Below are 16,134 nucleotides of genomic sequence, written 5' to 3'. Positions count from 1 at the left end.
CTGAAAGAATTCCCAGCGCCAAAGATTTCAGAGTCTTTGAGAAGTCAGAAATACAAGCAAGCAGAGAGTGGTGGAAGAAGAAATCAAAAGGGAGGAGTTACCTGGGAGAAAATGAGCACTCGGTGGCCCTGTTCCTTCAGTTTCCGAAGCATTTTTTGTAACAGCATCAGCTTCCCTGATGACTTGATAAGAGCCCCACCCTCATATGCCCCACTGGGGAGTTTGGGGGACTCCTAAAATGCAGAAAGGAAAAAAGGGGTAAGAGTCATGGATAATGTTAAAATCTTCCAGTCTCTACTAAATCCAAAAGACTGAATGTCTAAGTTTAACCTAAAGCCCACAATCCTCAGAGATTTAGCCAGTGGTTGGGATTAGTATTAGAATTAAGGTTGGAAACAGAATTAGAGTTAGCAAGGGAAATAGAATTAGGGTTAACGTTACAAATGGGTCAGAAATGAAGGTAGAGTTAAGGTCAGAAGTAGAATTAGACATGCTATTACATATTATCTCATTCTCTTCCCCCCAATCCCAGCTTTTCTTTCCCTTGGAAAGAAATATCCTAAATTACTAGCTACTAATTCAATTCCCAGCTCTTCCCTCCCTACCAGCCCCATAGGTCCCACACCATAGCAGCCACAGGGAAGAGGTAGGGGTGGTTGCAGCACTTCTTTAGATCCATCATAATGTTGAGCAGTGACACTTGGTTTCCACCACCTCGAGAATTCAATGCCTCAAAATTCCGAGTCAAGATATATTTGTAATATTTCCTAGTAGGAAAGGGAAAGATTAGGATAAGGCATTTGGTCACTAACCACCCCACTCCTGATAAATTCCCACCTACCCCCAGCTCAAGGACCCAAATATTTAGTGCCCTCCCCCCCAGCCTCACTTCTGCATGGGGCTGAGCTCCACCCTAACAATGAGCTCTGTCTTGGCTGGCATATTCTTGAAAACATCAGCCTTGAGCCTCCGAAGCATATGTGGTCCCAGAAGGTCATGTAGTTTCTTGATTTGGTCCTCTTTGGAGATGTCAGCAAACTCCTCCAGAAAACCTTCCAAGTTGCTGGAAACACAAACAAGAGAAAAGGAAAAACCCCTAACTGCAAGGCCTATGGTCCCCAGGATAACTAGATACTATAGGTAATTCCAATACCCACCCCTTACTCCAAGTCTGTCCTGTACAAAACTATTACTGTTTCCCAGATTATCCTCAGCCTTTTCCATACTCCTAATTTTCTTCATTATACCCACCAAAACGTTCCTTATACTGTTTCCCCTTAAGTAAGGTTAAAACAAGAAGGCTAAGTTAAAAGCTGAAATTAAAATGGGTGATGGGTAGACAAAGATGTTTAAGAGTTTTGGGGATAAAACCTAAGGAATGGGCCTAGAGAAATGTATGTATGGTAGGGGTAGGGAAGAAGAGGGATACTTACTTAAATCTTTCTGGGGTAAGGAAGTTAAGCAAGTGAAAGAGCTCCTCCAGATTGTTCTGAAGGGGGGTTCCTGTCAGCAGCAATTTATGATCAATCTTGTAGCCATTCAGCACTCTAAAGAACTAGAAGTAGGGCCAGGTTGGAGGACAAGGAAAGTTTATGAGCAACTTAATATATCTGATTTCTTAACACCTACCTTTCCTCACTTTCCAACTCATTTTCTCAGAGACAGTTATTTTGCCCCTAGTCTCCCCACCTCTTTCCTACCTTTACTACATTTTTCCCTCAGGGATCCAGGTAATCTGCCTTTAGCCCTCCCCTCCCAAAAGATTGTCAGATTCTTAGTAGGAAATAAATAATAAGGCTTAAGTCCTTTGATGTCTTGCATCACCCTCACCTTGGACTGGTTATTCTTGAGCCGGTGAGCCTCATCTACCACAAGGCAGGCCCAACGAATGGAGCCAAGTGCTGCTTGGTCAATGGTGATCAATTCATATGATGTCAGAAGAACGTGGAACTTCACCTGTGCTTCCCTCTGCCAACATAATAATTGATCCATACAGATGCTGCCCAAACAGCACATGAAATCCAGCATCCACTCCTTGCCCGAGATTTAAGTATTCTGCCTCCCTTCAAATCTCCAAGATGAATTAGACATCTTATCCTACAGTCTTGGCTTCAAAGCCTATAAGGACCCATACATACAGTTCTTAATGTTCCTATTTCTCATTAGGGTCTCAAATGTAAAGTTCCATATGCAAAATATTTTAAAACAAAATCCCTTGGAAGTACCTATTGTGTTCCAAGGCTACAATATAACGTATTCTTTGATGAAAGGAGAGAGAAAAGGAAGGTGAGAAATAAAGGGACAAGGCAGGAGAAGGTATCATATTAATGAGGTAAAGGAGGAACAGTGCAGGTTTAGCAGCATGGGAGGGAATGAGGTATATTGTTGAAGTACCTACCCTCATTTTAAAGGCCTTTTTGCCACCCTTGATAGCATTATCTTCAAAGGAGAATTCATTCTCTCGGATAATGGCACGGCTATCCTTGTCCCCAGTGTATGTCACCACATAGAATTTGGGGGCCCACATCTGGAACTCCCGTTCCCAATTAATGATGGTTGAGAGTGGAGCACTCACCAGGAATGGACCTTTTGTGTGGCCCTGGATAATAAGAGCAAGACTGGGTCACAACTCATTAATTCAGCCTCTTAGTTTATACTCTCTCAGTCATCCATCCCTCCTCCATCACAATCAGCCCAGGTTTAATTCAAAGATTAATCCCAAAGAGTGGGTATCAGGAGGGAATACTATAAAAAATGAACCCTGGTTTGGGAGGTGAGGAGTAAAAGAAAACACTTTTTAAATCAGGAGTGGCCCCAAGGATAGAGAAGGTAGAGAACAGGCAGCAAATCCTTGCATGGGAATGAGCTCAAGGGCCAATGTCTATTCCCCTCCAGAACCCTGGTATCTGGCACCTCCTTATAAAGGGAGTAAAGGAAGACGATGGTTTGAATGGTCTTGCCCAGGCCCATCTCATCAGCAAGAATGGTGTCAGTGCCCTGGGCCCATGAGAATCGTAGCCAATTTAGTCCCTCCAGCTGGTATAAGTGCAGTGTGCCCCCTGTGGCTGTGATGAACCGTGGCTGGTTCTCATACTTCACTGTAGGCTGTGAGATAAAGAGACCAGAAGTAAGAAGAATGGTTAGAATTAGTCCTTTAACTACAGCCTTCTCCCCTTCCAGTTATAATTTTAAGTTGACTATATTTCTTGGTAGCATATAAAATAGGTTTTTTTTTTTTTTATTTCAAAGTGAACTCCTAACACTTATTAGCTGTGTTAGCCCAGGCAAATCATTTAATCTTGTTTGCCTCAGTTCCTCATCTGTAAAATGAGCTGGAGGAAAAAATGGCAAACCACTCCAGTATCTTTGTCAAGAAATTCTTAAATGGAGTTACAAAGAATCAGCTATGACTGAAATGACCACACAACTTCTCCTAGAGGTTAATTCCTAACAGCTGCAGGGACAAGGATAACTGTTGGAAGAGAGCCGATTACATATGAAGTTTCTGTTTCATGAGTCTACATTTGCCTTCTTACTGTTTAAGGCTGCAAATTGTGATGAGAAGGACTCACATCATTGGTTGGAGAGGTAGGAGGGCCATCTCCCAGAAGCTCCTTTTTCTTTTTCTTATATTTTCTAGGCTGAGCAGGATCTTCCCCCATGATTAGCTCCCTAGCAGACAGAGGAAGGTATAGGTTTAGGCTTGGTCTCTGAAAGAATATTCCACAACCTAGTTTCCTCTTTCCAACACAGGTCCTTTCTTAATTTCCCACAGCTTTGGACTCTGTCTCTGTTTTCCACAGCTGAGGTCCCCTCAACTATCACCCCACCAACATCCCATCTCTACAACCCATTTCTCTGTAAATAGACTTGCCAACCCCCCTACTCCCCGCCAGCCTTGGACATCGCACGAGGCATGACTCAGGTAAACTGAGGGCAGCCTTGTAAGGGTGAACAAGATGGCATTTGGGAGGAAGGGGTCCCACTCAAGAAGCAACATGGCAGTTCCCAGGAGAGACGTGCCAGATTTAGGATGAGAGAATACCCATAAACTTTATTAGGAAAGGAATGCTCACTTTGTACTTGTGTGTAGCTTCCTGTAGGGAATCATATATCTGCTATAGGCTAGAATGTGCTTACATTAAGCTATAGGAACTAGAGGCATATACTGAGAAGATAAAAGGGCTTGCTGTTTTTATAATAAACGGAGTCTCAAAACATCCTGGCTCTTGCCCCTCGTTACTCACAGTCTTCGCCATTCAGGTGAGCAGGCATTGCTGGTCATATAAGACCCATCTCACTTCGGAGTTTGGGCCGAAAACCCGACATTTCTCTACATCCATGAATCACCTTTTAATTATTCCCAAGCCAGGCCTTACTCCTTGTCTTATACCATTCCTCTTTATGCCTATTCCAAATAATCACACCATAATCTTCTTTTAGTTGAGTCTGTTTCTCTTCCTCCTCCTTCTCCCTACCCTCCAGCTATAAATGGCCATTTTTCTATTTCCCAATCCTTATGCCCCCTTTTCCCCTGACCGGTGCCTCCAGTAGCTGTTTTTGTGGGCATCATATTCAGGAATGTTCATTTCATCTTCCTCCCAAGTTGACTGGTCATATGGCAGGTCTCTCCATTTTACCAAATAGTGGTAGTTTCCCTTCTTGTCCATGCTTTGAGGGGAAGGGAGGAGAGGGGAGGGAAAGGATCAGAAAGAATGACATGGGACATATATAAAAAGTCTTACTTTACATAATAAGCAGTAGACATATATAACTTAATAGCTAAGGAAATTATATAGGCAGAAAACACAAATCCTTCATAAACAAGTTGAAATATTTTAAGTATATCTCAAAACATGTGATGCTGATATCTTCAAAGATATGAAACATCTCATGGGTCAACTAACTGAACCACATTATATCTTATGCTTTTATGAATGAACAGGAATAAAGGTGCATATAGGGTGAGCTGCGCTGGAATATTATTCTCCCCAATGACTTTAAAGTATCTGATCAAGTCTTGATTATAATTATCCAATATTGAATATACTATTTCCCTCCTAAAGAGAAGAATTCTTAATATTAAAGGGTTTTTACTGTAACAATACGAAGGATAATTCTGAAGGGTTATCCTGTGATTCCTTCACTTGCCTGTGATTGATGATTCTGTGAACTGTCATCCATTCTGGTTTGATGCCAAATCGGTAGAACTTTTCCTCCATCTCAGCATAGTGTGGGTCTTTACTCTTTCGCTTGTCACTCTTCCCGTCATCTTCTCCAGAACCATAGTCCAGTGGTGGAGGCTCATCCATATCATTCTTTCGTTGGTAGTTGCGGTACATCACCAGATGAAAAATCTCCAACTGGTAAGAATAAAAGAATAAAGATGTTCAGAAACTTTTATGTAAGAGAGGGAAGGAGGTAGGGAATAAATGAGAATAGAAAAAGGAAAAATGGATGGCTCAAGGGAAATGTGAAGTAGGCATCAAGAATAGGGACATGAATAGAAAGTGTTGGAAAAAAGGAATGCTGAAATTAGGAGACAGTGTTGGGAAAAAATGTAGAGGTCATCTAAGTTCAAATCCCTCATTTTACAGATGAGAAAAATGGATGCTTAAAGAAATGATTTGTTCAAAATCACACAGAGAACACAGTATGAAGATTTAACTTAGGTCATTTTACTCCAAGTCTATCATTCTTTCCCAGTATACTAAGTTGCTTTGCAGATGTTTGGAGACATAGGGTGATAGCCACAGAAGAAGAGTGTGGAAATGATGGTGATAAGAGAGGGGACTAAAGAAAGTGAATTAGAAACAATAGTTAAAGGCTAAGTGTATAGATTAGAATATGAGCTTGAGAGCTAGGTGATAAGAATGGGAAGAATTATGTGAGGAACAAAGAATATAAACCATTGGAATGAGAGGATAAAAGCCATTACCTGAAGCTCCTTTGCCCAAGAACAGTGCCAGTAGGACAGTCCAACCCACTTAACAAAAAACTCTCGCTCAGAGCGGCCTTGGAGAGGACGGGGAACTTGGATGTCTGGTGATCCCTCAGCCAGTTGAGGGGCTGGAGCTGCCACAGGGGGCTCCCCCCACCTCCAGTACAAGATCTTCTGTACCCGGCCCTTCAGCACAGGGCACTTTACCGCATACAAAGACAGGGGGGGGGGAAAAAAGGCAGAAAATGTGACACCAAAACAGTATAGCTGGCATTTTATAAAGGAAGTAGATAAACTAGAGGGAGAAAAAGGAAATCTGAGGATTGCAAGTGAAGTGGTGGTGGAGGAAAAAGTGAGAAATGGGGAAGTAGGAGACCAGAGATAAGGACAAAAACTAGTATTAAGGGCTAGACGCTTGGATTCTTCAGGAAAGTATAGAATAAAAAGGGGGAGCTGAGAAAAGGGACTAGCTACGAGGAACACACCAGTGCTTACCGTGCATCGAGGACATAGCCATTCACCATTGGGAATGTCTGGCAGTGGAGGATTCAGGCAATGAATATGATAAGAGGAGATACAGGCATCACAACAGAGTAACTCCCCTCCATCTTTGCATACTCGGCAATACTCCATGTGATCATCTTCTTCTTCCTTTTCCCCTTCCTCCTCTCCTTCCTCTTCATATTCTTCTTCTTCTTCCTTGGCTTCCCACTGTACTCCCTCCTTTTCCTGAGGGTCAAGGAACCAACAAGACATAGAAATATACCAGGAGAAACAGAGAGAAACCATTTATCAAAGAGGGTCACTTGATATCTTGAGAGTGGAGGTAAAGGAGGAAATATTTAAGGAACAGGACATTTAGAAAAGGTGATGTTACAGGTAGGAGCAATACAAGGGTATGGCAGGGGTGATGAACCAGGATCTTATGTACTCATTTTTTTTTTTTAGACTAAAGAAACAAGACTGAAGGGTACAAGAAAGAGGTTGAGTATAGGGAATTTGGGCCCTGAAAGGAAGGAAATGTCTAAGTCCCTGGGATAAAAGAATGCCCGGGTACTGGTTTACTCACACAATGAGGGCAGCTCCACTTGCCCTCAGGAGCCCTGTCAAGCTCAGGATCAAGGCAGACAAGGTGATAAGCTCGGGGGCAGGTGTCACACAGAATGATCTCCCCGCCCTGCTGGCACACCTCACAGTAATCCTGGTGATCCGTCTCATAGCCATCAACTTCCTCCTCCCCAGCCACTGCAGGACAGCCCAGAACTGTCAAACATCCCAGTGAAGACAAAGAAACACACAGAAACAGAGAGACAGAGAACAGGGAGACCACAAGAGAAAGTAAGAAAGACAGCAAGATATTTAAAGAAAGACAAACACAAAGGCATGCATGCCCATAACACGCCCTTTCCATTTTCTCACCCTTTTTCTTCTTCCGTCCTGGCCGGCCCCGCTTCAGTTTCTTGGTTCGGGTGGTGCCATCAGGCCGGCCTGAGGCACTGTGGATACTGCCACTCTCTAGGTCAGACTCCTCAGCTTCAGGCTCAGGACCTTCATCACTCTGGAAAACATACTGCCCATAGCCCCATGGCCTGTCAGCCAGACCAATACCTGCCCAAACTCCCACCCTAGATATTGTTTTCCAATTTCTACTCCTCTCATAGACCCCAGCATTTGGACCCCCCCCCAGATGTCAGATTTTTCCAAGTGATCTCCTACTCCCCATTAAGGGACAAAATAAGGATACCCACCGAGCCTCCCTTCTTCCTCTTGCCACCCAGCAACCCCAGTTTGATTTTGAGTGGTGCCATCTTCTTTCCCCGAAGTTTCTTCCGGCCATCAGGCACTCTGGGGCTCTTACTTCGCCTCTTATGACCAGGCCCTAGAAGATGGAAAGGGTAGAACTTTTCAATTGGAAGAGGTTAATTTTTTTTTAATGAAAATTTTGAAATCCTTTCTGGAGGCCAGGATTTTATCAAAATCAATTTCTGGCTGTGTTTCATATTACCATTCAGGACTAGAAAGGAACAATTTTTATGATTTCTTCCCTACCCTCTTATCCCACCCAGTCTATCTTTCCACAACAAGCTACCTTATGCTTCTCTTTCCCCTCAAGTACCAAGGACTTCGGGAAGGAAGTTTGGAGAATATTTTACCTTTGCCTTCTTTGGTTTTGGCTCTTCGGATAGGTGGAGGCTGGACATCAGCAGGAGGTGGTAGAGGCCCAGGAGGAACTGTATTGGTGATCGATGAAACAGCAGATGACACCTGTTCAGCTACAGCTGCTGCAGCTGCTGCTGCTGCGGCTGCCACAGCTGCTGCAGAACCCTTAAAAGGGTTGTTGGCACTGAATTCTCGCCATTTGGCCCCTAAGATTGTCATCATCTTAGACATTGGAATCTTGGGGTTCTTCTTAGCAATCAGGGGCCTGCAGGGAAGGGTGTCAAAGACTCAGACACTCCATCTGATAACGATTGCTAGCCACAAAGTGATAATGGCCAAAAAAATCCAATACTGTCAAAGCAAGGCTTCCCTTGGGTTAATGATGTGAGCTATGGTCATGCAGGAAGTGTGCCAACAAATGAGAGATGAATACCTTGAGAGACAAAAGGAACCTAAGTCTCAAAGTTAGCAATGGGGTACCTGAGGTGACCCCAAGGTTATCTGCTCTTCAAAGAGAAATCAACAACTTATGACTCAGGAGGTACTCTATTTCTAGCCAGAAGGTGGCAGTGTCTGCCATAATGATAATGTCAGTAATTTTTTCACCCAGAGTAAAGCAAAAACCCAGGAACTTGGGGGCACTTTCAATTACGATTAATAGAGAACACCCATGCTGAAGATAGTAGGATTATAAGAGGAATCTGCTTTGTTACTAGAGAGATTCCCCCTTAGCACCAGAGTTTAGAAACAGTTTGAATGAGATTCCTCATGATCATTTGTGAAATATTCCACCATCCCTTCCCACCTCATGAACTGGCTGAAGGCCTTGTAGTTGGTTAGTGTGTGGTAATCTTCCTCAGAAAATACATGTTCTACATCCTCTAAACCCCACGTCAGAAGCAGCATAGCTGATGACTTCTGTTCAACCTGGTAGGGAAGGAGTTATTAAAAGCTGAAGAAAGAGCAATTTTTGAAAGTATTCTTGTCTTCCTTTCCACCCTTCTTAATTAGTTGTCTTGACTCTCTATTGCTTTATGTAGCATTCCAAAATCTGTTTACTCCTACCAGTGTCTCCATCACATTGTTTCACTCCTAGTCCTCTCCATGTCTTTATTTACCTTCTGGCATCCATCTCCCTCCCCCTTTTTCCGCCGTTTTGTCTTCTTCTCCTTTTTTTCACGGTGCTTCCGACGTCGTTTTCGGCCAGGTCCAGTACCATACTCACTTCCTCCACTCTCTGACTTTTCCCGATAGTCATCACGTTCAGAGCCAAATTCTTCTTCACTATCCTAAGTGGAGAAAATAATACCTAAAAATTGAGGTTCCTCTTTCCCTAAAAAGCAGTGATCATAATTGGAAGAGTAAAGAAAGCTAGAACTTGCTGGGGGGAGGAGGTGGAGAGTGGATTACAAATCATCTACAAGATGGGAGACAGGGAGATAAGGTTTGAGGTCTTCCCTGAGGGTTTTAACAGGGAGATAAGTGGCCCTTCTTTTGGGGTCTAAAGAGGAATTGAAGCTCTTCTTGACATCTAGTCTAAGGATTTTTGAAGGGTTTTTTATGGAACCTCTGGGTTCTGCTGCAGGTTCTTCTATACTCACAAGCTTCTTTCTTTTACGTGGTTTCCCTGGCTTGTTCTCCTTCTGTTTCCTGGGTCCTCGTTTTCTCTTCTTCACTCCAAGAGCTGAAGGTGGGAGTCCAATTTCATCTTCATCTTCGGGGCAGAGAACAGTCACATTGGAGAACTTAAACATCTAATCCTCTACATCTTATTCCTCTTAGAGACCCAGTTCCCACTTTCTCCAAGGGCAGAGGCAATTTAACCTATCTCTCCTCTGTCTCCCATCATTGGATGTTTGCATCTAGTTTGTTTCTTTGTAAGTGCTTAAAGAGATACCGAGTACAGGACTGTTCTAAAAATGAGAAAAGGGTTCAGAAGTAAAGTATAGACAAACTACTGCATCAATCAAGAACTAGGTTCCAAGTTATAGATCTTGATTCTCAAGACCATGCAAGGCTCTTTCATACCACCCTCACCCGCAACCCATCCCCAACTACAGTCCCCAAAACAGCCAACTATCCCTCTTCCTGGAAGTTGGAGAAGCCATGCCCAGGTTGCCTGTTTGGCATAATCCCAAGGCTTGGGGTGAGGGTGGGGAGGAACACATACATACACATACACACACACACACACACACACACACACATACACACAGTGTTATGTGCTAGGCACTTTTTATATTCATTTGAGATAACAAGTGACTTGCCCATTCTTACACTAAAAAAGTATAGGGTATTGGATCAGACAAATAAATTCAGGTCTTTCTGATTTTTGAGTCCTGTAATCTTTCCATGTTAGGGATCTGGGTTTTCTGACTCCACATATACTGCAACACATATTCAGTGTGATATGTATAACAAAGAAATTCTGAAACAAGGGCTGACATATTACATACACAATAAACACAGGCTGGTTACATCTACTGAAAAATACTATATATAGTAACAAGCAAACTCACCAACAATCCCCATCCACTCTCTCATAAATATAATAGTATCTGCCAGCATCAAGGTAAAAACCCTGGCTTTTGCCTCAACTGCTTATTTCAAAAGAAAGGGACTGGCTCTTCCTAGTGTTCCCTTCTCTAGTCCCCTCTTCCTCCTTTTTTCAGTGACCATGCTTACCATAAATTTTGGGAAGCAGTAATGCTACAAGGACATCATTCTCTAATATGCTTTCTTTAGTCCCCTAGTACCAGTCCAACCAGCCAGACTTGTCATGCTGGGGCAGAGGCAATAGCAGGAAGGGACAATTTTGTGAAGCCCAACCCAATCCCCTTACTTTAGGCTACACTTTTTCACCTTCCATAACCAAAGGCAAATTAGCAACAACTATCAACAGATTACTAGAATTTTTGTCTCAAAGGCCCATTACAACTCCCTTCTTCCCCATAATCCCTGCTTCTTTCAAAGATCAAGGCACTAAGCCAACAGTCCTTTTATATGAAAGAATTTATGTTGAAGTCAGAAAAGGGAACGTGTGGGCACAGAGCTACAAATGCTTGCCTGAATACTGAGAATAAAGTGAGAACTATTCCTAGAAGCCCTTTGATCTCTCTAACTTCAAATGGTTTATTAATATGAAAATGGAAAAGGGTTAATTTGGAGGACAGGCCAGTTAGTTTAGGATGAATTAGTTGGGGAGGGTAAGAGGGACAGGCCTGAGGAACTCTTTAATCTGTTTGACCCTTTCCAGCTACAGGTGGAATCTCCACCTGACCCCAGACAAAGTGGGGTTGTGGAAGAAAATCAAGTACAGAAAAGGAGAGCTACAGAAAAGAGAAGCTAAGTCTCAACTCCTCTGTCTCACCCGCTGGCCTGAAGCCCAGGCTCTCCCACTTTCTTGGCTCTGATCCCTGAGGGGGCTGGCAAGCTAGAAAAAGGAGGAGGAGCTTTAGAAAAAGCCTGCCCTCCCCTTTCCTTTCTATCTCACCATCAATCTCACACACATATATTTATTTTTTCTCAAATTCCCCTCCCTCCCCCCACAATGAACCACCATAATAGGGCCTCTGCACATGCGTATTGCAAGGAAAGGGTGGGTTTTTATTTTCAAGCCTTTTGCAAAGAAACTACTAGAATTTTCCACACCTACCCATATCCTACCCTCCTCCTTCACCAAGTAATCAAATCTAAATATTATATTTCTTTATACTTGCCAGGAGGGGGAGGGGAAAGAAATACAGTTTTGGCTCCCTTCTTTCCCTTCCCCCTGCAGGAGTCTTTGAATTTGAAATACTGAACAATGTACAGAGGTTGGTGGGAGGAGAAAGAGGTAAAGTTGGGCCCAGTTAAGAATGTGAAACAAAATGGGGATGAGGGAAAATCAGTCAGAATGAAAAACAATAGAGTGCTACAGAACATACAGATTCATATTCTCATTGGGAGTTTGGGCCAAAAGGTTAGAGTTAAATACATGGAACAAACTTCTTGGGGTTGGGGTTTGCTTTCTTCATACCTAGGGAAACAAAGAAAGGGGAGTAATGTATTCCTCCCAAAGTTTTTTTACATCAGAAAATTACTCAACAAAGATTTTTACTCATTCATACTTGGAGGGATTAGGCATAAGCATGCCCTGAGTAGAAGGGAAATGATTTTTAATTTCAAAATCAAACAATTTGTTACCTTCAAATATCTGCTTATTAGGAAAATTAGGTTCAGAAGAGGGGAGCAAAGAGAGCCAAACAAAGACACACCTCAACCCCTGTCGGTTTCTTTCTTGCTTTCTTTCCCAGCTCTCCCATCTTTTATTAGCCTGGTTTTGAAAATGACCAAAGAGGATTACCTAATCTGAAAATTTAGCAGACAAGAATAATCTTATCTTCCCTCCTCTTTTTATTGCTCACTATACTGATATATTATAGATGTTTAAAATTTAATTGAATTTATACCTATCTCCCAAATATTCCCATTTCCACTTTAAATGAAAGATGTTCCCCTCAAGGTAATTTTTTCCCCACTTGTTCACTATTTCTCAGACGGGGGAAGGAGGGGGATTAATTATTTCATGTTCATTAAGACACTTCCTCTCTCCCTTTTGCACCCTCTTCCTATCCTACCCCCCTCCTCTTTTGTTGTTCAACTGAAGTATACACAGGCATATTTGCCATGCATGGCACTAATCTATATTTCAGTATTAATAGCATTGGGTATGTCTCATCAATAAGGACTGGAGGGAAACAACAACAACAACAACACAAGGCAGCCTGGTATAGTGAAGAGGACTTGGGAGTTGAATCTCAACTCTCTAGGTCCCTTCACCACTTTGTGAGACTTTGGGCAAATCATCTAACTTCTCTTTGACTCAGTTTCCTCATCTTTAAAATAAAGGAGTTAAGATCCCATGACCTCTTAAATTCCCTTGCAACTTAATCTACAAAGCTACCGAAGTCTGCTCCCAGGCACGGGGATTAGAGTGTCCTGTCACTCCCTACATATAAGGTATAAATGCAAGCACACTTTTCTCTCCGCGTCTGGAACTAGCCACACAAGGCTGCTTCAGGTGGGGTGGTCGCTGGGTCCCTGAGGTGGCAACTGTTATCTGGAAGCAGTGGCTAGCGGCACTAAAGCTGCCGTGTGGGAAAGCTGCACCCCCCGTGCCGGACTTCACCACCAACACCGCCGGAGGCGAGGTGTCTCCACATCCCTCAGTCAGCCCCTCACAGCGATGGGGGGCAGTCAGAAAAGTCACCGCCACTTTCGCCCGGGACCACAGTAGTAGGGTCACTCAAGGACAAAAGAGGGTCAATGGCTCATAAGAGTACAAGGGGGAGTCCCGGGGAGTGAATACACACCGCTTTGCTACCGAGGGGCCTAGCACTACATGAACGAAGGGGGAAATCTAAATAGGTGGAGTTGTCGGTGGGTCCGTTTGGTTTGCCCCTTAGGCACCCTGCCCGTCTCCACTTCCAAGATCCTGGGTGGAGAAAGGGAGGTTTACTGGCCGGGCCGCGCTCTGTGTGCACAAGTCCCAACGCCACCCGCAGAACAACGTTCCCACAGACGGGAGCGTCCGCGCGAGCAGCGTGTCCGTCCCCAGGCGGCCAGGGTCACCCTTTGCTTATTCCGAACCCCGAGGTGGAGGGACTCCCGCAAACGTACAGACGTTATCTAATTTTACATTTAGTCAGACCCCCAACGAGCTTGAACTTTCAGAACCACGGCCACGGTAGCCACTCTCAGCCGCCGCCTCCCCTTTCCCCCGCCAGCCCGGGGGTGGGGGGTGGGGGAAACGTCTAGAGCTCAAGCGGGGCCCGAAAGCTCGGCGGGAGAGCGGGGGGGAGGGGGGTCGTCTGGGGTTCGATCGCTCCTAATCCCCCGAAGAGAAAGGAAGAAAAGAGGGGGGGAAACCCCACACACTACCAACCCTCCCCTCCCCCTACGGCTGCGACCAAGAGTTGGCTCCTCAGTCCGCGCGCCTGCTCAGCTGGCGCCCGGCGTTCAGCCGCGGCCGCAGCCGGAGGCTCCCCCCAGAGCAGGGGGTGGGAGCTGACTTGGGGGAGGGGAGGCGAGGCCCGCTCGGCCAGCAGGTCGGCCCACCGGCCCGTAAAGCTTCCCGGCCTCCAGCCCGGGGCGGGCGGGGAGGGGAGGGAGTGGGGGGGCATGCAAGCAGGCGGGCCGGCTGTTCCGTCGTCCGCGCGCCCCCGGACTCGACTCCTCTCCGTCCGCGCGGTGGGTGCCTTTCGCGCTCCCTCCCCTGCCCTCTTCTCTCCACCCCCACCCCTAGCTCCTCCGCGCGCGCTACCCGACACCCCCCACCCGAGCCCCCTCTCGCGCCCAACGGTTTCGGAACTTTGGGCTGGCGGCGATCGGAGTAAAAGGGGGGGGGGGGGTTCGGCGGGTGTCCTTCGTTCGCGTCTTTACCTGGCGGTGGGGGCGGGGGCGGCGGGGGCGGGGGCGGTGGCGGGAAGAGGTGGCAGCTGGGGGGACTGTGGCGGCCGCGGCCCCGGTCGTGCCCCGGCGGCCCGCGTCCGACAACTCCCTCGTCGTCTTCCTCTTCGTAGTCCTCATCCGCCGCCTCCACCTCCTCTTCGCCCTCTTCTTCCTCCTCCTCTTCTTCCTCCTCAGATACTACCATCTCCTCCTCCTCCTCCTCCTCGTCCCTCAGAGAGGAAGCCATCCTGTAGCTCTGGCCCCCCCCCCCCCCCCCCCACCGCCCGCCTGCCTCCCCCACCACTACCACCACCACCACCACCACCACCACCACCACCACCACCACCTCCTCCTCCTCCTCCTCCTCCTCCTCCTCGTCGTCGTCGTCCTCCTCCTCCTCCTCCAACTCACCTCCTCCCCCAGCCCCCCAAACCCCCGGGCCACCCCCTACCCCCACCTCTCTGTCTAAGGAGGGGTCGAAACCACCTCCCAAAAACAATTTACTATTGAGAAAAATTAAAGGGGGGGGGGGAACTTTCTCCTCCCCTTGCCTGGGAGACCAAAAGAGAGAAGGGGGGGTAAATATATATATATATATATTATATAAATAAAAGTTTTTCTACTCTTTGCCCCCCCCCATACTCCCTTCTCCGTTGTTTTAAATATATTTAAATTCTGAGGGGGGCGCTGAGAAATATTTCCTAGAGCTGAAGCACTAAGATGGCCGCCCTGAAATTATTTTTAAAACCCCCCCTCAGCACCGCCACCCCCTCCAAGGAGAAAGAGAGGAAAAAAAAAATCTGCTTTTAAAACAAAATGGCTGGCTTAATATTTCATTTTTCACCCCATACACCCCCACCAACAGAAATGCTTCCAATTCCCCCCTTCTCATCTCTTAAAACCTTCTCTACCCAGAAACCCACAAAAGTCTTCCTTTTTTCATAGCTGATTAGTAAACAGATTAATAAGATATTTTCCTTGTGTATTGAAGGGGGGGAAGAAACATGAAGGATTTCTGCATAAAACAAAAATGGCTGCTGACTAACCTCCACCCCCCCCCCCACATACACCTATAAAAATATTTGGGGGGGGCATTAATCAGTACTCATGCTCAGTCTGACATCAGCATAAATTGCTAAAGGTTAACTAGTTAGATACTAGTCCAACTAGCTTTTAAAATTTTCTTTTCTATACTAGTCTCTTCTCTCTCCACCTCCCTCCTCAAAAGAAAAAGCTTTTTTTTCCCCCTAAGTACTTCAGAAAGGGAGTGGTTTGATGTGAAGGGTTTTTTTTTTTCTCCCTTCAGGCATTGTCAAAGAAAAAGATGAAATACATATATTTATATATAAATCTGGCCATGTACATATATATACACATACATACACCTTGTTAAAGTTGAAATGCATTTAACTTTACGTATTTTATAAGATTTTTTTCATTTTTAATGTAGAACCCTTGGGGAGGAGGCAGAGAATGGAGCCCAATCTGAGTTTTTTCATTCAATCTGAGTTTTATATTTGATGATTCTTAAACACAATCATTTTAGTAATTTGCAATCATTTTAAATTATATTTTCATTTCATTTTCCTTTTCTCTCAGAT

General features: G+C 45.1%; 1 protein-coding gene across 8 annotated transcripts in view; it reads right to left on the bottom strand.

Moving 5' to 3' along the window:
- CHD3 (chromodomain helicase DNA binding protein 3) overlaps positions 1-14,810 on the bottom strand; it is a 29,036-nt gene extending 14,226 nt beyond the window's left edge. For 2 of the 8 annotated variants that reach the window (XM_031965447.1, XM_031965454.1), the window contains exons 1-20: positions 14,525-14,810; positions 9,703-9,815; positions 9,220-9,390; positions 8,907-9,028; positions 8,095-8,366; positions 7,690-7,820; positions 7,361-7,511; positions 7,011-7,204; positions 6,437-6,670; positions 5,939-6,142; positions 5,152-5,363; positions 4,540-4,671; positions 3,573-3,672; positions 2,914-3,105; positions 2,399-2,599; positions 1,831-1,968; positions 1,434-1,555; positions 890-1,063; positions 626-767; positions 102-233 (exon numbers count right to left, since the gene is read on the bottom strand). In XM_031965447.1, the coding sequence (XP_031821307.1) occupies positions 102-233; positions 626-767; positions 890-1,063; positions 1,434-1,555; positions 1,831-1,968; positions 2,399-2,599; positions 2,914-3,105; positions 3,573-3,672; positions 4,540-4,671; positions 5,152-5,363; positions 5,939-6,142; positions 6,437-6,670; positions 7,011-7,204; positions 7,361-7,511; positions 7,690-7,820; positions 8,095-8,366; positions 8,907-9,028; positions 9,220-9,390; positions 9,703-9,815; positions 14,525-14,780 (3,393 nt within the window). In that variant the 5' untranslated portion in view covers positions 14,781-14,810. The remainder of the gene's footprint in view (positions 1-101; positions 234-625; positions 768-889; positions 1,064-1,433; positions 1,556-1,830; positions 1,969-2,398; positions 2,600-2,913; positions 3,106-3,572; positions 3,673-4,539; positions 4,672-5,151; positions 5,364-5,938; positions 6,143-6,436; positions 6,671-7,010; positions 7,205-7,360; positions 7,512-7,689; positions 7,821-8,094; positions 8,367-8,906; positions 9,029-9,219; positions 9,391-9,702; positions 9,816-14,524) is intronic. The other 6 variants (XM_031965450.1, XM_031965448.1, XM_031965451.1 and 3 more) reach the window with 6 other exon arrangements.
- Positions 14,811-16,134: the final 1,324 nt, after the last annotated feature.

Source organism: Sarcophilus harrisii, chromosome 4 (assembly GCF_902635505.1).
Source record: "Sarcophilus harrisii chromosome 4, mSarHar1.11, whole genome shotgun sequence".
Classification (NCBI taxonomy): Eukaryota; Metazoa; Chordata; class Mammalia; order Dasyuromorphia; family Dasyuridae; genus Sarcophilus; species Sarcophilus harrisii.
Note: the sequence above shows the minus strand (reverse complement) of the source record. Positions and strands in the feature narration are given on the sequence as shown.